Source organism: Stegastes partitus, unplaced genomic scaffold (assembly GCF_000690725.1).
Source record: "Stegastes partitus isolate 25-593 unplaced genomic scaffold, Stegastes_partitus-1.0.2 Scaffold1384, whole genome shotgun sequence".
NCBI classification, from domain to species: domain Eukaryota; kingdom Metazoa; phylum Chordata; class Actinopteri; family Pomacentridae; genus Stegastes; species Stegastes partitus.
This window is the reverse complement of record NW_007579115.1, coordinates 108231-133991: the sequence shown is the minus strand read 5'-3', so window position 1 is coordinate 133991 and position 25761 is coordinate 108231. Positions and strand designations below refer to the sequence as shown.

The window sequence follows — 25761 nt, the reverse complement described above, 5'->3', positions numbered from 1 at the left end:
TATGCAAATTAGGTTATTTATACAAAACATACAATAACAGAAAGGATGTATTATTGCAGGACGAGCTATCCAGCAGCACATAAAGCAAACAAAATCTGCCTCACATTCAACTTAAATAAATTAAAATCTAAAACCATTATTGTGAAATGTGGCATTTTATTTTTCGGATTGTAAATCTTTATTAATGCCAGTGCTTTGGTACTTTTACTCAAGTCAAATTTTTAATGCAGGGCTTTTATTTTAGTATTTCTATGTAGTGCTTTTGTTATTTTTACTTAAGTAAAACAGAAAGAAAAAAAAAGTCTACCTCTGATGACGCACGATGCATCATTCTTGCCTCACCCTATTTTGGTGAAATGGCTGTGAACTGAAGTAATCGTCATCAGGATTTGGGCTGCTTTCATTTTTCATCAGAAAACCATAAAATGACTGCCTCAAGGCAGAGTCTTTCCCTGGAAAAGACTGAGGTCATGAGTCCAGGAGAAAAGCCTACAAACTTTAAATTCCAAAAAAAAGTGTTGAACTTTCAGGTAACTTTCCAGTAAATCTTATCTTATCGTGACCTGGACTGTTGACTGCCACGCTCCAGGAAGTCAACGCATTAAAATCAATAATCCTGCACTCCTATATACTTATTATTAGGTGTATTTTTACACTGTCGTTAGACTGTTTAATGCTCTCTTTTTATTGTCAAAACCAGAAATTTTGCACCTTGATTGTAAATGTCAGCAATTTTGGCAACTTATTTCTTCGACCAGCGCTACCCATAGAGACAAAATAATGAATTAAAATATGTGTCTAAAATAAGTCCGATTTTAATATTTAAAAAAAAATGCTGGTCTGTGTGTCAAATGCAGTGGATAGAACCAACTCTCTATCAACGAAGAGTCCATCTGTAGACCTTAGGTGTGGGACCACAAGCCTGTGAGACAGATGGGAGAAAGTCATGTCCTCAGACGGGAAGCTTGTCATTTTCTGCTACAAAAGTATGACCACAAATGGGTTTGTTACCTGAGCAACCTCAGAAAATGGGTTGCATTCAAGTAGCTGCATTAGCAAGCTTGGCTTCCTCAAACGTAGCCCTGTAACCTCTATACAGACAACTCTTGGCAAGCAGTTTTCATTTATTTCAGCACACCAGAAATGCGGGGTTTCCTTTATTGTGTATCACAGCTGGATTGGACGTGTTTTATTTTCCTCTTATCTCACTGAAAACGGTACGTTTTGGTCCAGATCAATGTATTTATCAGTCAGTGGATGAGTTAACGTTTGTTTAGCCTACTTTAAAAAAAAAAAAAAAAACGGTAAACATTTCATTTTACTCCTGCCATCTCAGCTTTTCTGTTTTCTTTTTAAACACTTAAAACAAGCTTCAGACGAGAAACCACCGTGTTAAGGCCATAATGCTGCTGTCTGCCAGAACTGGGCAACGAGTTCATGAAGGACAGAGATGATGAGAAAAGGAAGAAAAAGTTGTTTTAAGAGGATGAAGTGCTTTTTAAATGGATCCTAGTGGCACTCAAGTGGCACTTTGAACCAAAAAGGCCCGCAGCCTGTTTGTACCAACAGCACAGACAGAACACAGAGGTAATAATGCTGAACAAATGCTCATTTCATCTCTGTGAATTAAGGCAATGTAAATGTGAAAAATGACTTTTCATATTACCACTTTGTCACAGGTCACATCAGGTTATAGCTTTTTTCAGCCAGCGGACAACCGCAGAACCCTTCTCGCAAATTTATAAGATTATAATCACAAATTATGTCACACAATGCAAAAGCACATAAATTGCAGGGCTGCTGTAACAGACCGGAATGCGATGCTCAGTATGTCACATTGTGTCCACTCTCCTGTTATGTAATATAGGTTCAGGACATTGCAGTGAACGCTATAAACCAAAAACCAACAATGTGCTTTGGAACATATAGCACATTCGGCCTGGCATTGCTATAAACTACTAAGAGCAAGACCGACGAGAAGAACATTATATGCTGAGCCAAGGAATGTCATGTTCTTTGGCTGCATCTTTTTTGCAAAAGTGCTGACAGTAATTATGCTGCAATGGTGGTATGCTAGGATGAGAGAAGCTTTTAATTTGTTTCCCTGTAATTGTGCGTCTCCAGCCCGCTGCGGTCATGCATATAGGCTCATTTTTTTTTACCAATTTCTGTGACATGCAAAACGTGTTATAATCCGGACAGTCAATTTGTTTTTGTGATAACTGCCTTAATTCTGCCACTTTGTTTGATCAGTTGTGCCTGCTGTTTTTCACTTTCCTCTCAAAATGAATGGCAATCAAGTTGGCACATCCATACATAAAAGTGTGTGTACTTGAAAGCTGTTTAAAACATTGTTTGGGCACAAGATTGACAAGAACACCGTCCCGTTTGCTCACAACATCAGGACTCACACACAGCAAGAAAACTAAAGCTAACTGACATATAACTTCTTAAATAGCATCCATGTGAAGTTTGCAGACTCTACCATGAGCCTCACAAGTTAAAGTCACTGAAAACCGTCTCAGAGAAAATATTTGCATATACAGACGAATACATTTTCTGTATAAACACGGAGTAAAGTCCTTTTAAACTTCAATCTTTGCCATGTCTCTCTTCGGATAAAACGGACCATAGAAATAAATACATCTCATTCAGTCCCCGATGAACAGGTCAGACTTCAAATCACTGCAATTTGGTGTGGAGAAAATAACCATAAAAGCAATGTCAGAGTTGATTTCATGATTTCACTGCTGCGCATTTGGCTGCCAGCCATCCCTTCTGACCACATGACAGCGTCACACTGAATGAAAATACAACAGCGCTCTATAAACGTCCTGATGCAATTATCTTTATGGGACATTATAATAGACTGAGTCAAAGTTGGAGCCACTGAAACAAAATAAAAAGATCAAATGACTGCAAATTTACAAGTCAGCACAAGACTGCTGCAGGGTTTGTCTGTGAAACTGCAGATGTCATGCCATCTTGTGGAGAAAACTCAAACAACCTCTCAGTCAGATGTAAATTGAAACTACTTGTTATCTGGGAGGCCTATTAGGATTCTTTACTTAAGTAAAAGCACCAATACACCAACGTACCAATACTCCATTGCAAGCAAAAAAAAAAAAAGCGTAAATAGTACGTAGATATTAGCAGAAAAATGAACAAAAGTATTAAAAGATATATTTATATTGGTTTGGTGCAAGGTGGCGCAGTTGGTTAGCACTGTTGCCTCGCAGCGGTTCGCGTCCCGGTGGGGGCACCGGAATCTTTCTGCGTGGAGTTTGCATGTTCTCCGGGTTCTCCGGCTTCCTCCCACAGTCCAGAAACATGCTGAGGTTAATTGGTGATTCTAAATTGTCCGTAGGTGTGAATGTGAGTGTGCTTGGTTGTCTGTCTCTAAGTGTAGCCCTGTGATAGACTGGTGACCTGTCCAGGGTGTCCCCTGCCTTCACCCTCAGTCAGCTGGGATAGACTCCAGCCCCCCCACGACCCTAGTGAGGATTAAGCGGTGTATAGATAATGGATGGATGGTTTAGTGCCACTGACTGATATGTATGATACCAGTAAATTATTAATAACGATGCATCAGTGTGTCAGCAGCATGTCTCTGCTGTAGCTGCTGCATGTGGAGTTTGTTTGAACCACTTTACATACAGTTTTATATTCAGGGACAACAGATTTTTTTTTTAAAATGGCCTTTTTAAATTGTTTAAATCTGATCGTTTATTGAAATGAATCGACTTAAGAAGCTTATATGGAGAAATAAATTATTGCTAGATTTTATCTGAAATACAACACCAATTAGACATCAGTTAGGAATACTGGTTTAATCTTTTAACAATGCCATGTATTATAAAAGCTTGTAATATCATCCATCGTGTAAAATCTTAATTTAAAAAGTAACTGAAGCTGTAAAATAAATGTAGCAGACTGGACGTATAAAGCAGAATAAAATGCAAATACTCAAGTAAAGTACAAGAAACTCAAAATTGTATTCAAGAACAGTACTCGAGTAAATATACTGAGCTACTTATCTCTACTGTAAATTGGGCAGTAGTTTACCATGAGGTAGTTCCTAGATAAGGTAATTTTCTTGGATTTTAAAGGCCAAAAAATTGCCTGAAAAATGTAGAATTGTGGCTCGATGTTGTTCACACGAATAATTAACATAGCTGTTTGCTGGGTGACTTTAAATCAAGTATTCAAGCTCTTTATTTGCCACATGGGAATCATTGGATTTACTGTGAAATACAAAGTGACAAGCACTTTGCAAAAGACAACAAAGACAGATTGCTGAGTATAAAACTGTGTTTTTCCCACACGGAGATAACATAAAAAAGCTCAACAGTGTGGCCTGTGTGCCTAGAGGACAGGCTATACTTAAGCCCTTCCCTTACCACTAAAACTATGTTAACTTAAATTTATTGTTAAATCAGATGAAATTAAATCACCTACAGATGTCTTCTTTTCCCACTGGGGCTGTCACCACTTTTAAAAATGTGTGTGTTACTTGTAGGGTGAACTATGGTAATTCTTAACTAGTCAAATGTCAAAATAACTCATTACAAAAACCTCCAGTTGATGAAAAATGCTGCAGCCAGAGATCTGACAGGAACCAGTGAGAGAGAGCGAGCATCTGTCTTCCTCCCATGTTAGTTTCTCTTCACTGGCTACCTTCAAAATCCAGAATAGAATCTAAAATCCTTCTCCTCTCATTGCAAAGCCCTTAATGACCAAGTTGCATCACATCTTAAAGACCTTATTGTCCAATACTGTCCTGAAAGAGCACTTTGCTCTCAGACTGCAGGTTTACTTGTGGTTCAAATAGCTTTCATAAGTAGTATAGAAGGCAGATTCTTCAGCTAGGAGGCTGCTCTGCTGTGGAGACAGCTCCTAGTTTGGGTTCAGGACGCAGACACCCTCTCTACTTTAAAGATTAGGTTAAAACTTTCTATTTTGATAAAGCATGTGGTTAGAGCTGGCTCAGGTGATTCTGAAACATGCTGCTACAAGCCTGGGCTGCTGGGAGACTTCCTATGACGCACTTAGAGCCTCTCTTCTCTGCTCTTTTTTTTTCTCTCCATACATTTATACGCCACCATTGCACGTCACTGACTACGTGTCGTCTCTGTCCTGTAGTTTGTGGTTTTTCCTGTCTGCAGGTATCTCTGGATCTGGAGCTACACATCTCTGAGCTGCAGTTATTGTCCTCACCACATCCCCAGTGTTCATTGTTCTCTTATGCTTTGTTTGTTTTCTATCTGCTATTCTTTTCAATTCAATTCAATTCGATTAGTTTTATTGGCATGAAAATCATGTGGATAATGTTGTCAAAGTGTCAAGAAAAAAATACTACAATTGTACTACAGAACAAAAACAACAACACATGGGTCACTCATGCAAGAAAAAACACAAATGATGAAAAACACAAAGAGTAAAAATGTGCATTAAATGATATGATAAAAAATGAAAAGACTGAGATTGAGCTATGAGGACACTGACTAGAGCTGTCGTGTGTGATTAAGCTGTCTGTGACTTACAGACATTATTTTCAACAAATTAGTTCTTTTTTTTAGTTAAACACATGACAGTGAATAAAAAAATCTTAGAGTTGGCCTCTGATTTTTATTATTCTTTTAAATAAAAAAAAAAAAACTCTCCCCTTTAAAATCATTTATATGTACATTTTTTATTTTTTGTTTTTTCCTGTGTCGTATCTGTGTACGTCTGTTGAAAGCTGCTGTCAACGATGTGAATTTCTCCTTGTGAGATAAATAAAGGCGTATCTTATCTTATCTTATCTTATCTTATCTTATCAGCCCAAACGGTCAAGGCAGATGTCCATCCTGCCTGATCTCTTCCTGTTAAAGGAGAATTTTCCTGTTTCCACTGTTGCTGAAGGTAATCTCTATGATTTGTGGGTTTCTCTCCATATTATAATACAGTAAGGTTGTCACATTATCATGCAAATTGCCTTAAGATGACTTCCTTTGTGGATTGGTGCTATACAAAGGAGCTGAACTGATCTGAACTGAATCGACAGTGCACTTAAGAGTCTATACTTCCCTATCGAGTGATCCTTGCTGCTGTTCGTCAGATGTGAGCTCGTTGAGGAAGTCGCTCCTGTACAGCTCTGCAGCGCGTGTCACATGAGATGGGGCTGCTGTTGTGTCACGTGAGGCGTCGCTTCTAAAACATGGCTCCAACTAGCCCAGAACAAAACACAGTCGGATGACCGAGCGCCGTCCGTCCGCCGACACGCACCCGGTGAAACGCCAGAACATGGAGCAGATCCGTGTCACCCCGCAGCGTCTCCCAGCTTTGTGAAGTCAACGTCGTGCGAGTTCGGCATGCATGAAACCGGCGGCGCACCGTTAGCTTAGCGCTAACTAGCTGTCAGCGGCTACAAGTGGTGAGAGGTGAGCGGCTAAACAGCAAGCGCAGCCGGTGTTGGCTGTTATTCTGTAATTACAGTTGTGTTACATCAAATACGTCTTTGTTAGGGGTTGCTTTTTAACACGTTTGTAACTATTTGACGGCTTTTTGCTTGCTTTGATAAGCTACCGTAGCGTTAGCCTCTTTGTTAAGCTAACTGTTAGCTAGCAATAAGTTTCGACGTTACTTCCTTAAAAAGCTTCTTCAAGCTTTCAACTCAGTTTCTGTTACTTATAATGTTTAAAAGGTGGTTCTAACTAAATGCATTTACATTTTATAGTTTTAAAATGACAGTATTTATGGTGTTGTTGTTGTTTCTGGGATATTATATCTGCCTGTCAGCTAGCAACAAATACAAAATTCATTCATTATTGCAACTTGCACATTTGGCCAGAAGCAGTGAGTGACAGTGTCCTTATGGTGAAGTGCAGTTTAAATTAATAAAATAAACCGACAGGCTTGTCAGGAAGCTAAAACTATGTAGTCGTAATGGGTAGAGGCAGCTTAGTCATGTGAGCTGAGCTTCTGCTTCAGGGAGTTGGAGAAAGATAAGTGGATGTCTCTGTTCATCAGCATTACGTTGTACAGCAACTTATATTCTCCTCTGTTGAAAATATTCAAATCCTCATTACACATATTGCACAGCTATATAACTGTTCCAGTAGTTGCTCATCTAATTGTCCATTTATGCCTTTTAATTACTGTATTTCCTCAAAGGCGCAGGTGGAAGTGGAGATTATCTCTGCCCTTGATGACTTTTATTTCTTCCTCCATGGATGCCTGAAAATTATCCCCGGTGGGAGACGGCGAGGTGAACGCAGCTGAAAAGTGTACCTCTGAACAAGCATTTGGAGACTGGCCATGGATTGGCTGATGCAGGCAGTTGAGAGAGACTTGGGGGTTGACCGGCGGCAGCAAGGCCCGGGGCCTCGTCCTCGAGAGCTGGTAGCCCTTGTTCCTGCACGCTGGGTGGTGGGCCTGAGGGAGAGGAGAGTCATGCGCTGCGCCCGCTTCGACAGCATCAGCGAGGCAGAAATTTGCACATACCTTCAATCCTCCCAGGCGAAGTTGCCGCCCGGCTGGACTCGAGTGTGCATTCAGGGTCTGAGGAAGAGCAAGCTGAGCTACAGATTGGCCAGAGACCCATGCAGTCAGCAGATGGAGTTCCTGTCACAGGATTCCTATGTCAAAACCATGCAGTGTGTGTCACAGCATAATGTCAGGTACCGTACATACTTTAAATAATACAGTAAAATGTGACTGTGTTGTTTACAGCTTCCCTCAGTGCTAAATAGTGCCATTCCTATAACAAATAACTCATCCAAAGACTTGAAAAATGCTTTTTTGTGGTTATTAGGTGGAACTTTATCATTTAATTGGTTAATATATGATTGATTCATAAATGTTGATAACTGATTTACTTTTTGAAGTCTTTTGTTTAGCAAAAAAAGCCTACCATTCTTCAGTTTTACTCTGAAAAGCACTAATTTGGTGCAAAACAAGTAGACTTTGTGAACATGTGTATTTTTATTTATTTATTTTACTATTTTCTCTCTTTTAGAATAAATGAATAATTTAAAAAGTGACTGTTTAACTAAATAATGAAAGTAATTGTTGCAGCACGAATACACCTGGAGCTTTTCTTCATATAAACTAGAACTTATTAGCATTTTATTTTTGTATTTAGATGGCATTTTTTTGATACATTAGTTAAGACTGGGTTTGTTGTTCTTTCTTTGTAGGGTTGCTTAATAATTTACTCTTAATAGCTTTTGAAATGGTCTTAAAGTCAAACAGTCAGCCTTAATGGTTTACCATGGCTGACTGTTGAAAAAAAATAACAAAATCATTAAGTTAAACATGTGTAAGATTGTAATATGTTGGCTTTCTGTCTTTTTTAGGAATCTATGGCGTGAAGCTCATTACAAACTTGTCCAGGCATATGCGGGAGCCAGTGAACAGATGCATGTTGCAGCTGTAGATGCCGTGCGTCATGCGCTACAGAAGCTCTTCAATTCCACATTTATCTCATCTGACAGAGTATCGCCATCTCTGTCTCCAGCCAGAGAGAAAGAGAAAGAAAACTACTTGTCATCTAGTTCGTCTTGCTTTTCCAAGTCTCAGTCAGACCACCTGTGTCCTAATGTTCTGCCTGCAGAATGTCTGCTTGAGACAGCAGAAATGCTGTATGTGATTTTACCTTATACTCAGTATTCACTTCATGATATTGTGTCCTTCAGCCCAGCCAAGCTTGCTAACAGCCATGCCAAAGTGTTGTTCATCCTCTACCAGTTACTAATAGCCCTGCAGGCTTGTCATGCAGCAGGTCTGTCTTGCGGAGAGCTGTCTCTTCAGGACATAGCAGTAGATGAGCAGCTCTGCAGCCGTCTCAAGCTCAACCTAGCCCATTATGAGGAACTGGGCATGGAGGGGAATGCAGACAGGGATGTTAGCGGCAGACACGAGCCAAACAGTACGCTGCCAAGGGAAAGTGCATGTGTGAGCCAAGAGAACAAAAGATTTTGCAAAGACTGCTTTGATGAGCTGAAGACACTGGCTCTAGATTGGGTTCATGGACGAGTCAGTAACTTCCGCTATCTGATGGAACTGAACAGGTTAGCAGGACGTCGAGAAGGAGACCCGAATTATCACCCGGTGCTGCCTTGGGTCGTGGATTTCACTGTGCCATTTGGAAAATTTCGGGACCTCAGGAGGTCAAAGTTTAGACTGAACAAGGGAGACAAGCAGCTTGACTTCACGTATGAGATGACCAAAGAGGCTTTGGCTGCTGCAGTCGGTAATGGGGTCGGTGGAGGCAGTGTAGGTGGAGACCTCGGTGGCTGTGTGGGTGCCGGCGGTGCTGGACAGTCTGACCACCTCCATGTACCTCATCACATATCTGACGTGCTCTCAGACATTACCTACTATGTCTACAAAGCCCGGCAGACACCCAAGTCAGTGCTGTGCAGCCATGTTAGATCCCAGTGGGAGCCCAATGAATACCCAGCCAGTATGGAGCGGATGCAGAGCTGGACCCCAGATGAGTGCATTCCAGAGTTCTACACAGACCCCTCCATTTTCCGCTCAATCCATCCTGACATGCCCGACCTGGATGTGCCTTCCTGGTGCAAGTCTTGTGAGGAGTTCATTGAGGTCCATCGGCGCCTTCTGGAGAGCAGAGAGGTGTCCCAGCATTTGCATCACTGGATCGACCTCACATTTGGCTATAAGCTGTCAGGGAAAGAAGCTGTCAAGGCCAAGAATGTGTGCCTGCACCTGGTGGACAACCACACCAATCTGACTACATATGGTGTAGTTCAGCTGTTTGACCAGCCCCACCCACCCCGCTTATCTCCTTCCCAGTACGCCCCAGCAGAGCCTCCCCTCCTCGGCCTTGCTGCTCTTAATGTGCCTTCTCTACACATCCCTCCAGTAGACACTATGACTGACTCTGTGGATGGGATGGTGCCAGAGTCCACAGGGTGTGAGTCAAGTGGCTGGACCATGGTGGACAGAGATGAAGAGCTTGAACAAGGTACAGAAGCTCTGGACTCCTTAGCATCTGTTGGCTCATCCAGTTCCGTATCATGCTCTGTGCCACTGCCAAGCATCAGTACAGTGGCAGGAAAGATGGGGGGAGAGCACACAGCACTTATTGTATCTCAGTCTCCGAGTTCATTCCCCGGCGATTTCACAGGTGGCATAGGTCCTGGTTTACGAAGTGCCATGTTACAAAGAGGCGGGCCAATGAACAAAAAACATGGGGAAGGGAGTGCAACTGCCCCCAATGCCGAAGAAATTAAGCTCATTCTCCCTGAAGGCTTCAACCCATTGCAGCCTTTGGAAGAGCTGGAAAAGTTGAACAATTTCCTGGTTAAAAGTCTTCACGCTGAAGTCTGGCATCCTGCAGCGTCTAGGGACTGTATGAGAGAGGGTGTGATAATTGAGTCTCTACCTTCACTTACACAACTCTACCAAAGAGACATGCAGGCCCTTGGTGTTCTCATCGCTGAGATATTCTACTCTGCTAAAGTGAGAGGACTGAAACCTGGCGCCCCCCTCAGGCAGCGTTTCCAAGCCGTTATGAAGCTATGCTCTGCCAACCTCCGTGATGTGCCACTGTGTTTGCACCATGCTCTTGAGACACTGCTGCTAATAGAGAAGCACTCTGGTGTAGCACACAGAGAAACACCAGATTGCCCTAATCCACTCCTTTTCAAATATGATCCCATCTGCGATGGTCTCCCCCCTCCAAACCCTCACCAGTTATTGAACTCCATCATCTCCCCCTTTCCTTTCCCTTCCTATTTTGCAGCCCTTCATTGCTTTATCTTTTCCTACCATAACAAGATGGGGACTATGTGTAGCCTTCAAGGAAGAGATGTTGTCTTTCATTTGTGGCAGCAGCTGGAAGCCCTCTTGCGGAATAAGATCACAGCAGAGGGCCTTGAGATTCTGTTGCCCTTCATCCTTGCTCTCATGCTTGAGGAGTCCACTGCTGTCTATGCAGCTTGGTACCTTTTTGAGCCCATCTCAAGAGTTCTGGGTCCCAGAAATGCAAGCAAGTACTTACTGAAGCCACTGATCAATGTTTATGAAAACCCTCACTGTCTACGCGGGCGTTTCTATCTCTACACAGACTGTTTCATTCTGCAGCTGATTGTGAGGCTCGGCCTGCAGGCCTTTCTGTCCAGCTTACTCCCCCACGTCCTGCAGGTCATCACTGGCTTTGAAAGCGGCATCTCAGGCTCTGGAGGGGAAGCTTGTAAAGGGCTGAGGACTGGCATGTGTAATTTAGGAGAGGAGGAGGAGGAGGATTTTCAGTGTGGGGAGATGCGGGCATCGTCTGGGTCTGTTGGCGGCAACATGGGAGGCAGCAGTGGGGCCAGCGGAGGAGTGGGGGTAGTCGGAGACACTGGGCTAGTTGACTACTCCTCTGGCATCAGTCTTAGTGATCAAGTGTTTCTGTCAGAGGCAGAGGACTTTCAGAATGGGTTCTATGTCAACAGTGGAGCAGGGGTGGCTGCTGGGAAACAGCAGAGCCAGAACTCTGCAGCCAAGGATCAGGACCAGGAGTCTCTAAGTGTGGGGAAACTAAGCGACAAAAGCAGCACAAGTGAACTCTCTCTGGGTGATGACTCAATGCGGGACAGAGCCAGTCTAAAATCCGCTGACAGCAGCCAAGATCTGAAACACGCCAGCGAAGGAGAGGAGGGCGGAGAGTTGGAGGAAGAAGAGGTGACTGAGACTAATGAGAGTAAAGAGGGGACAGACGACCCGACTGTCCTCAACCTTGAGCTCACGCTTTCTGGTTGCACAGAAGCTTCGGGAGCCACGGTTGCCACTCTAGAGGGAGAGTTTGTGAATGGAATGACACTGGAAGAGACTGAGAAAAGGATGGGGGCAGGACAGGAAGAGGAGGACCATGATCCATCAGAGGAGTCTGAGGAGAAAGAGCAAAAGATTCTTCTTGGTGAGTAAAGGATGGAGGCTGATGTAAAACATTTCTTTATTATCTGATTATGTCTGATGTGTTAATCATATTTCCACATACAGATACAGTCTGCAAAACAGTTCGATGGCTATCAGCAAAACTTGGACCAACGGTGACGTCGCGATATGTAGCCAGAAATTTGCTGCGATTGCTCACAAATTGTTACATTGGTGCGTAACCTCAAAAGCTTAATAATCTTATAATAACAATAATAATAATAACAATAATAATAATAACAACATGCTTTGTATTCTTGAAATGTATAGTCTCCAACCAATGCTGTGTTGCTGCTTATGTTTTCTCCACCCTTTTCTTATCATGTTCTCTGTCTGCAGGACCTGAAAACCACCAATTTGTGGCCCCAGTGTGTGAGGAGAACAGTCTGGAGAGTGTGGGAATGGGCAATGTGTATGAGAAGAAACCTGTGTTTGGTGACCACACAGCAGGACCTGTGTTAGACTGTCTCATCTACATAGCTCAACTTTATGGAGAGCCTGTGCTCACCTACCAGTATCTGCCTTATATAGGATATTTGGTAAGGAAAAAATGGCTACAGAAATCACAAATAAAATAAATCTTCCCATTTACAATATGAAACTAGTTTTAATTCATAGGGAAACTAATTTTGTTTCTAAGTTTGCACGAAAGGATGCTGTCAGGCAATAGTGTGTTCAGAAATATTACCAAAATGTGCTTTTATTTTGCAAATGTTCCTGTTTTTTCCAGGTGTCTCCACCTTCTTCACAGCGTCTTAACACACGCAAGGAAGCAAGTCTGCTTGGTGCTGTTGCACTTACACAGAAGATCATAGTCTTTCTGTCTGATACCACCCTGATGGACATGCTTATGAAGATCAATCAGGATGTGCTGCTGCCACTATTGGACCTGCTTACCACTCCTAAAATGGGGTAAATAACACACAAACTGATATATATATATATATATATATATATAAACATGCTGAAGTGATGTACTTTAAAGTGCCATGTCTTTTCATTTTTGGGTCGAAATAGAGGGTAATTACAAAAAAAAGCAACAGTAGATCTGTCCTTCATCCCCTGCTTGGTTCTATCTATTCTGCTGCACTGTGTAGATTCCCCAGTGGGGTGCAAACTCGCACTGCCGTCTGTCTCAAGACACTCAGCCTGATGGCTCTCATCTGTCTGCGCATCGGGAGGGAGATGGTGCAGCAGCATATGGCTGACACTCTTTGTCGGTTCTTTGCTGTTTTCTCTCTGCTGCGTTCCCTGCAGCCCCAGGTAGGCATCCACACACACACACACACACACACACACACACACACACACCTTTGTATCCCCTTACCCAAACCATCATAACTAAATGCCAAATCTTAACCAACACCTAAATCTTACCTGAACACTAAAACTAAATCTCTGCCCTCCGACAGTTGTTTGAAGGTATGTCCCAAAGTGAGCCAAGATATCCTCACTTTTCAAAAATGTCTTCACTCCCTGGTTCTAACACTCAGATTTGTCCTCACAAAGATACACATAAACAATAAATAAAACACAACAAATGTCATGTTGCGTTTGTGTCTAGAACACTTTCAACAAGCACATCTATCACAAAGAGCTTTATGAAAAACACATGACATAAAACCAAACGAAAACATGAATAAATAAAAGTGAGACAGAAACTTTGGATACAAACTGACAGAAGGAAGGAAAACGACTACATGTGTTTGTGAGCGTGGCAGGGTGGTTTTTCCTGTTGCATCAGTTGTAAAAACATGCCCTGCAGTTACACATATTTCTTGGAATAGAAATAAGTGAAAGGAGTTGAAAATATTTTTTAAAAAAGTATTGTCTCGTCTTAACTGTAGCTGGAGAGTGCGCCTCGCAGAGTTGTGGGAGAAGTGACGGTGGTGGATGTCTGCACCCCTCAAGAGTCAAATGTGACATATGAGATGGCAGTTTTGGAGGAGCTGCAGACTGTATTTAACCCTGAGATGGCCTATGCCTCCTACATCCCTTTCTACTGTCTCATAGGTAGGAAATGGCTCATCTCTTGTCATGCAAAATACCCCCTCTCGTGGAAAGGAGGCAGTATACTCTGTGCTAATTTTTTTTTACATCGCTTTTGAAAATCATTGTTCTGTTGTGCTTTCTGTAGGTGACACAGCAATTCGGAAACTGGTTCCCAATCACGAGCTGGTCTGGCAGTTGGCCCAGTCTTACCAACAGAGTGTGAGTCAGGGGAGTACAGAGACAAACCTCACCGCAACGTCTAGGTTGGAGCCACCTGCATCCTCTGGTTTTGGCAGACGTATGGGTTGTAGCCCATTCCCTGCACCTTCAACTAGCTCCACCCCACTGGGAGACTCCATCCCTGAGTCTGGCACATTTGGGAGTCACCTGGTGGGGAATCGTATCCAAGTGTCCCGGGACACTGATTATGGTGGCAGCCCCAACCTTGGCTTGGCCAACTCTTGGGGACGCTCCAGCCATAGCACTCCCATCATCACCACTGCCTCCACCTTCACCGCTCCAACTACTGGCACAATGTCGTTCTCCTCCTCCTGGGTGACAAGCCCCACCCCGGAGGACAGTGCCCTGAAGCAGGAGCTCCCTCGAAGTAGCCGCTCCCTGCAGGGCAACTGGCTGGCGTACTGGCAGTATGAGATTGGTCTCAATCAACAAGATCCACATTTCCACTTCCACCAGATCAGGCTGCAGAGTTTCCTGGGTCACTCAGGCACAACAAAGTGTTTGGCACCACTGGCAGGAGAGGATTACTTCCTTTCTGGGAGTAAAGACAAGACTGTGAAGCTGTGGCCCCTCTATAATCACGGTGACGGGACTCAAGAGGTGGAGCCCAGATTGACGTATAGCGAGCATCGGAAATCAGTCTTCTATGTTGGACAGCTGGAGGCTTCGCAGGAAGTAGTCAGCTGTGATGGTACCGTGCACCTGTGGGACCAGTACACAGGTGAGAGACATCAAGTGTGATGCATTTGTGCTCATGATTAGAAGTCAGGAGGGTGCAGTTTTGTTTGCATACTTTTTTTTATGTAAGTGTGCTCTATCTCCGGTCCTCAGGTAAGCACATCCGTTCATATGAAGCTGTGGATGGGAAGAGTCCCATCACGGCTGTCACCACCATGCCAGCTCCACACTGCAGTGTTGTGTTTGGAAGTGCCGATTCTGTCCTCCGCTTCATTGATCCTCGAAAACCAGGACTGCAGGTAAGAATTTCACTCAGGAACCTCATTCTGTCGAGACTTACACCACTATACATACACCACTCAGCAATTATTAGTCTTTGTCTTTTCAAAATGGTAGCATTTTGTACACTTCCTCGCTATAGAGTTGTTTCAGACTTGACAGTGACAAATCTTCCCCCGTGTCCCCAGCATGAGTTTCGTCTGGCATACAACAATGTGAGTGCTGGGCTCATCCGTTACCTGGCAGTGAGCCCTTCAGGACGCACAGTGGCTGCAGGTTTTTCATCTGGCTTCATTGTTCTGCTGGATGCACGCACAGGACTTGTGCTGAGGGGCTGGCCAGCACACGAGGGAGATATCCTCCAGATGAAGGTACACTTCTACTGTGAGCTTTTGTTTGTAGTTTTCTGTCCATTACATCCGTATAACTGAACCCCATCTCTGGTTAACACCCTCAGTCAATAGTCAGGAATGTTTTGACAACTGGAAGATAACTTACCTGTAAAGCAGATTCCACAAAGCTTTGGCTGTTGAAAGCAAAAGTTACCTACGTGGTGAACAAGTGGATTTCATTTGTATTTTTTGCCATCTTTGCCTTTATTCAAACACTGGATAGCAGTGAAGAGCCAAGAAAGAGGAGAGAGGAGTGAGACATGCTGCAAAAAGTCATCTGGACTCAAACATCGCTATTAAATTACATTAATTGCTATTATAGACAAATCAGTGTCTCAGCAGTGCACCCTTTGAGTGCATTTCTTAATACAGTCTCAATTTGTAATAGTTATTTACAAGATTTAAATATACATTTCATCTCTTCAAATATTAACAGTGACAAACTGGGATTAGTTTCAGTCGATTTATTGAATGCATAAATAAGCGGATGCTTTTAGAATAGATTAAAAATTGTGGCTTTTAATAAAACTGCTGTTGGAAACGGTCTTTAGAGAAAAAGTAAGGCTAATAATATGAGCATTTTGAAAAGAGGTGCATGATTAAGGAATGAATGAATCAAAAAATTTGAGTTTAGCGGCCAACATTTTTGAGTTTCTCTAAATGTACAGACAAGGACAGAAAATGCTTTCCTTTCTCCTACATTACCATACCATGATAATGCAACTATTTTGCATTATAGTTTGTCAGTCGGTTAAAAAAAATACGTATATTTCCATAACAAATTTATGTTGCAATACAAAAACAAACATTTAAAAAAAACTTCAAGTAGATGAACACTGAACACCTTTTATAATCTATGTTCATTCAGCTCTAAAGGTATCAACGATATTTGATTTGTTGAATGTTAGGTGGATGATTGTTGTTTTTTTGTTTTTTTTGATTTACAAAAATAACACCTTGATCTCATGGTAAGCGCACGCTAACCTGAACTCCTGTTACACCAAGTACCAGTCAAGTTGTTTACAGAAGACGTGGGCTGTGCAGTGTGTGACATAACTTGGCAGTTGCACTCTATGCTGTGGTCAAACTTTGTATTCTGACACTTAAACTTTTTGGAAAACCCCAGAAACAGTTTCTCTTCTCAGAGTGTGATTGTTAGAATTGCATGATTGGTAAATTATTTTTATTTGTTGTCCATTTTATTTAAAAAAAAAACCGAACAAACCAAAAAAAAAAACATGAACTGGAAAAGTCTGACTCAGTCAGACAAACAGAGGAAACCTTTGGATGAGCACATTTGTAAAAGTCACAGCTCACGCTGTGCACATCAGCCAGTTAATCACTTAGTCACTTGTGCTGACCCTTTGTCTCTGAGAAACCCACACTACATGCACACGTCACATACATCACATGTCTGACCTAGACCTCGTTTTGAGTTGTCGACGTAGGTTCTTGAAAAATTTCACGTTGATGCTCGAACTGCCTGATTTGGGTTGAGAACTTTGAAAACGAATGCTACAGGCAGAAAGAGGAATATTGCTGTTTGATGTGCATTTAGCATGTGATTTAATAGGTGTAGTATTAACTTAATGTAGTACCATGTATGTAAACACTTGCTATTGCATGACACCAGCACTGTCCCAAAGAGAAAAAATCCCAGAAAATTGCATTAAGCCAGGTACTATTTTCTGAAACCAAATCAGATGCTCAAGCCCGAAGGTGTGGCTGTACTTTTCAGTAGTCATGTGATAAATAATAAAGAAGACAATGAGCCAAGTGCCTTTTATTTTGACATTCCCTCAAGGTAGTTGTGCAGAGATGGTGAAAGTTGTACCCAACCTGCTGTCAACAAAGCGCAAACTTTATTTAACCCCAATTTAGGTCAAGGATTGTAGCTCTAGTTTTAAAGGCACAAGTTTAGGCAAATATGGACACAGGTTACTCATTAGAAAGCCCACGGTGGCTGTCATTGGCACATTTATATTACTGAGATGCTTCGTTCTTATCCTTAGATTTAAACTGTAACAACATGTTGTTTTTGTTTTTTGCAGGGAAATTTAAAATGATAAAATAAAAGTTAATGTTGTAGTAAACGGAGATTGCATTAAAACTTACTTCAAGCTAAAGATTCAAATTTTGTGGATACAGAAACACTGTCAGTTGCATTTTGTTTTTCATTGTATCTCAATCTGTGTGCTTAAGAGTGGGAGTCAGTAGCCTTAGACAATGAGTAGGAAACAGATCTAAATAAATAGGTTTGTAGGCTGGTTTATCTGTCTGAATACTTGTGGCACATGTTTCTGTTTTCATGAAATAAAATAAACAACCTTCCAGTTTTATTAGGCTATATGTCTGCTTTAAGTGTTTTTTAGTTTTTTCTTTGTCACACTTTTCAACATTAGGGTATTTGCAAGACCATTTGGATTGCTTTGCTTGGCATTTCATCACAAATCTTGAGAAATTACATTGGAAAACTTTTAATATGGGCAGTGTTTACTAGCAGACATCAGTAGTCACTAGCTTTGTTTCTGCTTTTATTTTTCAGGCTGCAGAAGGAAACCTGGTCATCAGCTCCTCCACCGACTACACGCTGACGGTGTGGAAAGATCTTGAGCACAAGCCTCTTCGCCAGTACAGGTCACAGTCCGACCAGATCCACGCCTTCGATCTTTACGGTTCCCAGATTGTAACCGGAACAGTGGCTAACAAGATCGGGGTGTACTCCATGGCCGACATCTCCTTGAGCCCCGTTACCAGCACAAAGCTGAGCTCAGAGAACTTGCGCGGCACTCTGACCAGCCTGGCGGTCCTGCCCACTAAGAGGCTTCTGCTGCTGGGCTCTGACAACGGTGCCATTAGGTTATTAGCTTAAATCAATAGCTCTCTAAACGCTCTTTCCACTGACCTTTAACGTGTCTTACTCTTGAAGACACCCGGTTTCTGAGCTCTCTCGGCCCCTTCTGTGCTCGAGGTCAGTTGTGCTGGTAGGGCAGGTTGTCAGTTCCTTTAAATTCTTTCTTTGAACGAGGCAGCACAAGTAGGCATCGTATAAGCTTCATGTCTACCCAATCTTGCCAGTCTGGCTGTTGGCACTGAATTTGATGGACAGACACGTGTGCCACGCTATTCACATTTATCATGTCTATTGAAAATAAATTCCTTGATTTTTTTAAAAGCCTATAGATGTATAGTATATAATGGGAAATTCTCATCTTGACAAGGTCATTTATTCTTTTGACTCGGTCAGATATTCTGTTCAAAAGAATGAATTGGAAGACATGCTCAGGAAGGTCTTATGTAGTGTTTACACTTTTCCAAATAGATGCATAACAAAACCAAAAATACATCGACCTCACCTTCCATTTCCCTTAATGATAGAATCATCATGCGTATCCAAATGCACTGATTAAACTATGCAGTATTTGTAGATCAAATCGTTTGTGTTAGCGTTACTCTGTGTTTCATGACAGCTGGTTCACAGTAGTTTGTGTATACATCATGAACAATAAACGAGGACAGCCTGCGTGTTCCTTCTCAGAGAGGAGACGCCTCAGTTGTCGTCACGTACAAAAGTTAGTTACCGATGCACAGCCTTTAATCTACTGCACAAGTATGGCCTGAATTGTAACATTTAGATTCTCACTCAGATTTTAAAGACTGAATGTTTTTATCTGCTAATAAATTACTTGAAGTTGCTTCGGGAGTTTCTAAACCATGTTTAGGTGTTCTTGATTTAGCACCCAGAACATGTAGCAACATTATACTGGGAGTGTATCTTGGCGGATGCTGATCCGACTGGACATACCAGTTGTTAGACTCACCACTTTCTAATTTCTGACTCTAAAAGCTAACATAGGAACAGTCAATGCCAAGATAAACAGTTTTTTGTATTTTAACCTTTATATGTAACTGCATATGAATAAGCTGAAAAAAAAATGCCAACAGAAGTTATAAATTAATAAAAAAAAATGTGGTCTAACTCGCTCCTGATTGTGTAATGCAAATGAATACACAGTAGATTTTGTTTGCTCCTTAAACTCAGTCCAGTTTTCATTAATCTGACTCTTTTCAAAGCTCGGTAGCATCCAACTGTCATAGCTCTGCTCATTGTGGGATTTCAGGGCTTTCATGCTGTGAAACAGTTTGCCTACTTTTCTAATTATTTGCCTAAAGCTCAGAATGCTCTGATAAGTGTACAACACCTTTTGAAATCTTGTGTTTTTAGTAAACCTGGAGTAAAAGCTCAATCACAAAATGACCAACTCTGTTTTAAAAAAAGAACGTTTGTAGTTGCACATTGATAATTGGTTACAATTGATATTCTATCTCTGAACATTTTATGAGAAGTCAATGAAAACACGTATTTATTAACTGGATTAATAAAGATTACTTCCAAGTTGTTTGTGTTCTTGTGTGATTCACTTGGACTCATCATGACTCCCAAGCTTTGCCTTCACATCTTGGCTGATTCACGAGAGCTCACATTGGACAAAGTCCTCTCTGTGTTTGCAAATGGCAGTCATGTGACCTGGAAGATATCAGTTTTGCTTAGCGGTGAATTGTGAGCAAATCTGCTCAAAAAGTTCCTTTTTGCTTCTATCTTTAAGGCTCTTAAAGATGTAACTGGTGAAAAGACCAAACGGTGACTTTTGGACAGAGCAGTCGGGTGCTGCTGAATGTTCCGTGGAGTTGGTAATATGTCAAATCGAGGGAGTTTCTGGGAAACGTGGGATTGTGTTCTCTGAAATCAAATGAGTGTCTCTATTTGTTTATGCGCACACAGCTGGATTAACCACACTTTTACAAATAAGCTGTCATGTTTCCTGTCAAAGATCTAGTTGTGTCATTATATTATCACCTGCCTACAGACATGCAAAATAGTTACGTGTGTCGGGCTTCAATATTTAACCCTGGAAGAGTCTCAGCAGCTACATTTACAAACAAATAGTGGCTTAAACGAGGCCCCGATCAATGTAAGTTGATATTTAACTGCTTGCTGAGCAAGTGCCAATCTTTTACTCTCAGGAATTGTGCCATCCACAGTACTTAGTCGCTCCTTTTTTGGACAAGGCAGCAAGTTTTTTTTCCTATTTAAATATAAGGTAAGGTCAAATATGTTTCAATAAAACTATTGCACATTTGAATAATTTAAAGATTTGACGGAATATGCTAAATATTACTCATTTATTCATGGATTTTTCTTGTTTGTGTAATGTCTGCACAAGAGGCAATAATGTTAACCCAGCTGATAGCACTTCTCTTGTTACATTTTGATATTAAATGTGGATTTGATTGTAGAATGATTATATATACAATATGCTTATACTCAATTGCGTTTGCCAAAAGAAGGACCTAGAAGGTGACTGAAGTATTCTCTCAGAACATAGCGTGCTCCACCAGCCTGGAAAACTGCAGAAAACACACGCTTTGCAGGATCATTGTTAAAATACTTAATGCATAAAATGCAGTTTGATCTACAGGACTTGTACGTGGCTCTTGTTTTTTAGGTGTATTTCCAGATGATCTAAGTTTCCATATTAAAAAGGGCGACTAAGTAAAGTGTTTGAGACCTGCAGACGATACAGTGAAGAAATTAAAACTAAGGTGGGACTGTTTTGCATGTTTATTTTTACAAGCTTGTAACTTTTAGACATGAATATCTGGACTTCTGAAGAATATTGATTTATTGCACAACATATTTAGGTGCTTGGAGCAAGAGGTAGTAGTATATGGGTCACTCCAATTAAAACCTACCAAATCTGAGAAGTTCCCACCTGACCCCTTAAGATTTTTTTGTGTGTATTTAATGAAGCCATGTGAACTTTTACCTTCATATTATGAACATTTTCCAAGTTGTAGTACACGGCTCAAATTTCCATGTTTTTTAATTTGCTTTTTTTTTTTTTACAGCATTTTTGAGCTCTCATAACTTTTTACGTACAGAAGATAGCCTCATGAGATTTTTATGGCTGAAAAACACATTTGACTGAAAACCGAAACCAAATCATTGGCTATTTTTTTCTACAACCGACTTTGAGCATCAACATCATGGGTTATATCATAGTCTCCATAGCAAGACTGCACCAGTTTACCGTCTATGACACAGAGTCATAGAAACAAGCGCTGGTGCTCTGAATGTGTTTTCTGTTTTCTTACATTTGACTGGAGAAAACTTTAAACAGTACATAGGGTCATATCATTATGTGGGATGGGGGGTTGGCCAAAACAAATTATGGCATATGTAAGATCTCCTCTGTACCTTCATTTTCATAACAGGCTAATCTTTTAACCATGATCCCCTCTGTGTCAAAATCATTTTCTAATATACACGTATTTTAACATATTCTATTTACTCAAAGAAAAAATAAAAACAGGATAATTATTTTCCTGGTCCTGTAAAAAAAGACAAATGTTGAATGTCAAGATTCCACATCATCACAGTTTGATGATAGAAGCAGGCCAACAGCATGAACTGACATGAAAAGAGCTGAACATGATCAGTATAGGATTTAGAAGACTGTCAAACAAGCACTGGATGCTCCAAACCTGCTGGAGCAATGTGGTTTGTCCAAACTGTTATACAAAACCATGTGAACACTGGTGGTGTTTCTCCATTCCACAGTCAAAACCTGCATTTATGATTCAGAAAATAATATATTCTATTAGAAAATAGTTTGGACACAGAAGGAATCATGGCTAGTAGATGAGCTTGGTAGTAAAATGTAGGTAAAAAGGAGACTTTTCATTTGCTATAACCCACGTGGTGGTATGACCCTTTAAGGTTTACCCAAACTGCACTTTTTTAAAGTTTTCTAAGGTGAAATGATCAGAAAAACAGATAACACATTCATGGTATCAGTATTTGTTTCTGTTACTCTGCGTCACAGACTGGTGCAGGTTTGCTCGTAGAACTATGATATAATTTCATCATATCGATGCTGATTATAGAAAAAAAAAGAGCCAAACAAAAGTTCGACTTTGGATTGTGACACCTGTAATTGTAGTTGCAGTTTTTAACAGAGTTCAAGCGTGTTTATTATCCTGGAAAACATGTCATGTGGCTATCTCCTGTACTCTCCTGTGCTAAAGAAAAATGCTGGAAAAAGCATGAGAACTTGGAAAATATTTACAGTATGAGAGTGAAATCTTGCATGGCTTCATTAAATACACTAAAGTTATTGTACCAAAAAAGCACACCTGGTTCTGAGTGGGTCGAGCAGGAGGCAATAATTGATTTTTCACAGAATGACCCTTCTATTTGTTGTTTCAGAAAAGCGAGCAGGATACACAGTTTTCAAGCCAACGTTTCTCTTTTACAGTTGCATTGTAAGGACATGGACCTCTGCCTGACACTCCTGTTCATCTGTCTCTGCAGCCAAGGAGCCATTGTAAACTTTAAAAATGACCTATAAACAACTCTTACATTTATTCTGAATGATAATAATCTGTTTTAATTACATAACACTTGCGTAAATTGTTATTCTGTGCTGTCTTTCTGCTTAACAGAACGCTGAGGTGGCCGATAATGATTCAGTCCCTTTGGTGCCTCTTATTCCTTTGATGCCCAGTCACCCCATAGAGGTCTCTTTTCTTTCGTTCTGTTATTGTCATGCTTTGCTCACATATATAAACAGTCTTGAATACAAAGAAAAGCCTTAATATTTTCTGCTGTTCCTCTCTACAGAAAGGAGAAGGCAACAGTACAGCACAACCAGAAACTGCAGATATAACAGAAGCACCTGAAATTACGACCAGCAGGCCCAACGGGACGTGGCCACACCAAGTTAAAGATGAGGGTTGTGTTTCCATCGGTGGAAGCCCACAGTCCCGGGAGACCATTGCTGCCGCCATTCAGAAACTGGGTGTGCAACTGCTGCAGAACCTGGAGACAACGCCAGAGCAACCAAATGTTATTATATCTCCTTTAAGCATATCGCTAGCGCTCTCCCAACTGGCTTTAGGTACGCATGTCCTGCTGCAGCTTTTCTGAGATGCAGCAACATGTATGTAATTACTCTGATAAACGGTGTCAGCAACTTGCCCCAGTTTTATAGTTGTCTGGAGACCGCCACTGTTCTCCTCTAATTATTGTACCCCTCTTTTTTCTTTTCTTTTTTTTTTTATAGGTGCAGTAAATGAGACAGAGGAGCTGCTGATGCGTCATCTCCATGAAAACGCTCACCCCTGCTACCACCAGTCTCTGCATAATGTCTTAGTGCAGCTCAGAAACAATGATCTACATATTGCCACACAAATCTTTCTGCGCCAAGGTTACTGCCAACACAAACATGGCCAGATTTTGTCCATTTCTGCTTTATTTTATTAATTTGTGTCGTCACAGGAGTCCGTTTAAGAGAAATACCGAGTCCTTGTATTTATGTGTTTCAGGGTTTGAGCCAAAGCAGGAGTTTATCAATGAATCTCGGAGATTGTATCACTCAGAACCAACGATCTTGGAGAGCCTGCAGCAGGTAAACGAATGGGTGGAGAACGCGACACAAGGAAAGATGACCGACTTCTTGCCTGCTTTGCCACCCAATGTCCTCGTCATGCTCATCAACGCTGTCCATTTCAAAGGTAAATGAAAACTTTGTTGTGTTTACTTTGAATTTTAATCATCTTAGAGTGGAAATAAGTGGTCAAATCTCCCATGTTTAAAAGGTTTTGACCGATGAATCAAACTGTGACTGTCCTTTTGGGTTTCCAACAGGAGAATGGAAAGCTCGCTTCGACCCGCGTTTTACCTCCAGAGGTGTGTTCTACGTTGACGAAAAGCACATGGTTGACGTTGAAGTGATGGAAGATGCCAAACATCCCTTGAGTTTATTTATTGATAATGAGCTGGAGGCTCAGGTAAAAGACTATTTTAAAAGTACCAAATGCACAGTTCCGACAGAAACTTCCTCACATAACCTCCCACGCTGTTTCTTTATCCTGTGTAGGTAGCGAGCTTCCCGTTCTTGAAGTTTATGAGTTTGTTGGTGGTCATGCCACTGTCCGGGGAGGTGAACGTGCCTTCACTTTCTGCAAAGCTGAATATCTCGGACTTGTATAATCGTCTGCCCAAAGAGAGGGCTGTTCAGGTTAAAGTCCCAAAATTCAAGCTGGAGTATGCTCAAGAGTTAAAGGATGTTTTTACCAAACTGGGTAAGACCACATTGATTTCCACACATTTGAATTCTGCCTTCTTCATGACGATTTTTGACACACTACAGGCTAAAGGTAAAAACATGTTATCCCATGAATTGACCCTGTCCTGTTGGCTCTGCATTAGGCCTTGGAGAGATGTTTTCCAGTCCCAACTTGGCTGAGATGGCCGACGGCCCCCTGCAGGTGTCCAGCGTGATGCACAAGTCCAGCATGGAGATAAACGAGGAGGGTGCAGAGGCTGCTGCAGCCACCACTGTGGTCATCTCACGAGCATCCAATCCTGTTTTCCACCTCACTCAACCCTTCTTCTTCGCACTTATGGACGATGTGACTCAAGTACCGATCTTCATGGGTGTCATCAACAACCCAAGTCCTGGAGCTCCTATCTTGCAGAAAGGAGAATCCGTAAATCAAGATAAAGTGGGATTCCCAATCGACAAGAATTACATGGGCTCATTTGGAGGCCCACCTAAGTAGGGACTCATAACCTGTACAGCTCTTCCAGGGAAACTCAGACCAATGCATCTATGACTGTACAGACTACTAGCTGGATCAACATATGTGTGAAAACAGATGCTTCATGTTTTTGTTTCTTTCATTACAAAATAAACACAGTAAGGAGCCCAATATCCCATTTAGAATTTGAATATTCCTTTAAAATAATTCCGCCGCATTAGTGAAAATCAAAAAATTGCGATTAAATACACAAAAAGTTTTATAGTCATAGTTGTCGATGTTTATACTTGTCTTTAATTGGATCCATTTTGCATGTTGTCAACAAGTCAAACTAATCTGTTACAATGTCAGAGTATTACTGCATCAGTTTGTATGTTGAATGTTTAAATTTGTTATCAAATGGATGAATAAATTGAATTAATCTAAATCAAATCATGATTATGAGTTTTACTGTGACACATTGTGAGTAGGGGCTGCAAGGTGGAGCAGTGGTTGCCTCACAGCTATAAGGTTGCTGGTTCACGTCCCGGTGAGGACACCCGGGAGCTTTTTGCATGGAGTTTGCATGTTCTCCCCGTGCAGCGTGGGTTCTCTCCGGGTTCTCCGGCTTCCACAGTCCAAAAACGTGTTGAGGTTAATTGGTGAT

General features: G+C 41.5%; 2 protein-coding genes across 2 annotated transcripts; both read left to right on the top strand.

The window, feature by feature from the left end:
* Nucleotides 1-6188: 6188 nt before the first annotated feature.
* Nucleotides 6189-19909, top strand: wdr81 (WD repeat domain 81). The gene is made up of 12 exons (XM_008299159.1): nt 6189-6422; nt 7156-7661; nt 8340-11911; nt 11995-12102; nt 12268-12467; nt 12659-12840; nt 13026-13191; nt 13776-13941; nt 14066-14881; nt 14992-15137; nt 15306-15488; nt 18055-19909. The coding sequence occupies exons 2-12, from the start codon at nt 7300-7302 to the stop codon at nt 18379-18381; spliced, it is 6228 nt and encodes a 2075-aa protein (XP_008297381.1). The 5' UTR covers nt 6189-6422; nt 7156-7299; the 3' UTR covers nt 18382-19909.
* Nucleotides 19910-20580: 671 nt separating this feature from the next.
* serpinf2b (serpin peptidase inhibitor, clade F (alpha-2 antiplasmin, pigment epithelium derived factor), member 2b) lies at nt 20581-25542 on the top strand. The gene is made up of 10 exons (XM_008299158.1): nt 20581-20611; nt 21017-21113; nt 22829-22897; nt 23016-23090; nt 23194-23470; nt 23636-23779; nt 23898-24086; nt 24220-24362; nt 24452-24656; nt 24784-25542. Exons 3-10 carry the CDS (start codon nt 22844-22846, stop codon nt 25134-25136), a joined length of 1440 nt encoding a protein of 479 aa, XP_008297380.1. The 5' UTR covers nt 20581-20611; nt 21017-21113; nt 22829-22843; the 3' UTR covers nt 25137-25542.
* The last annotated feature ends 219 nt before the right edge of the window (nt 25543-25761 follow it).

What these genes read in the sequence shown, in the direction of transcription:
- serpinf2b (XM_008299158.1), top strand. Translation starts at nt 22,844, where the DNA reads ATGGACCTCTGCCTGACACTCCTGTTCATCTGTCTCTGCAGCCAAGGA. An exon ending in TCTGCAGCCAAGGAGCCATT is followed by an intron (nt 22,898 to 23,015) that starts GTAAACTTTAAA and finishes TCTGCTTAACAG; the next exon opens with AACGCTGAGGTGGCCGATAA. An exon ending in GCTCTCCCAACTGGCTTTAG is followed by an intron (nt 23,471 to 23,635) that starts GTACGCATGTCC and finishes TTTTTTTTATAG; the next exon opens with GTGCAGTAAATGAGACAGAG.
- wdr81 (XM_008299159.1), top strand. Translation starts at nt 7,300, where the DNA reads ATGGATTGGCTGATGCAGGCAGTTGAGAGAGACTTGGGGGTTGACCGG. An exon ending in GCTCACAAATTGTTACATTG is followed by an intron (nt 12,103 to 12,267) that starts GTGCGTAACCTC and finishes CTCTGTCTGCAG; the next exon opens with GACCTGAAAACCACCAATTT. An exon ending in CTCGAAAACCAGGACTGCAG is followed by an intron (nt 15,138 to 15,305) that starts GTAAGAATTTCA and finishes CCGTGTCCCCAG; the next exon opens with CATGAGTTTCGTCTGGCATA.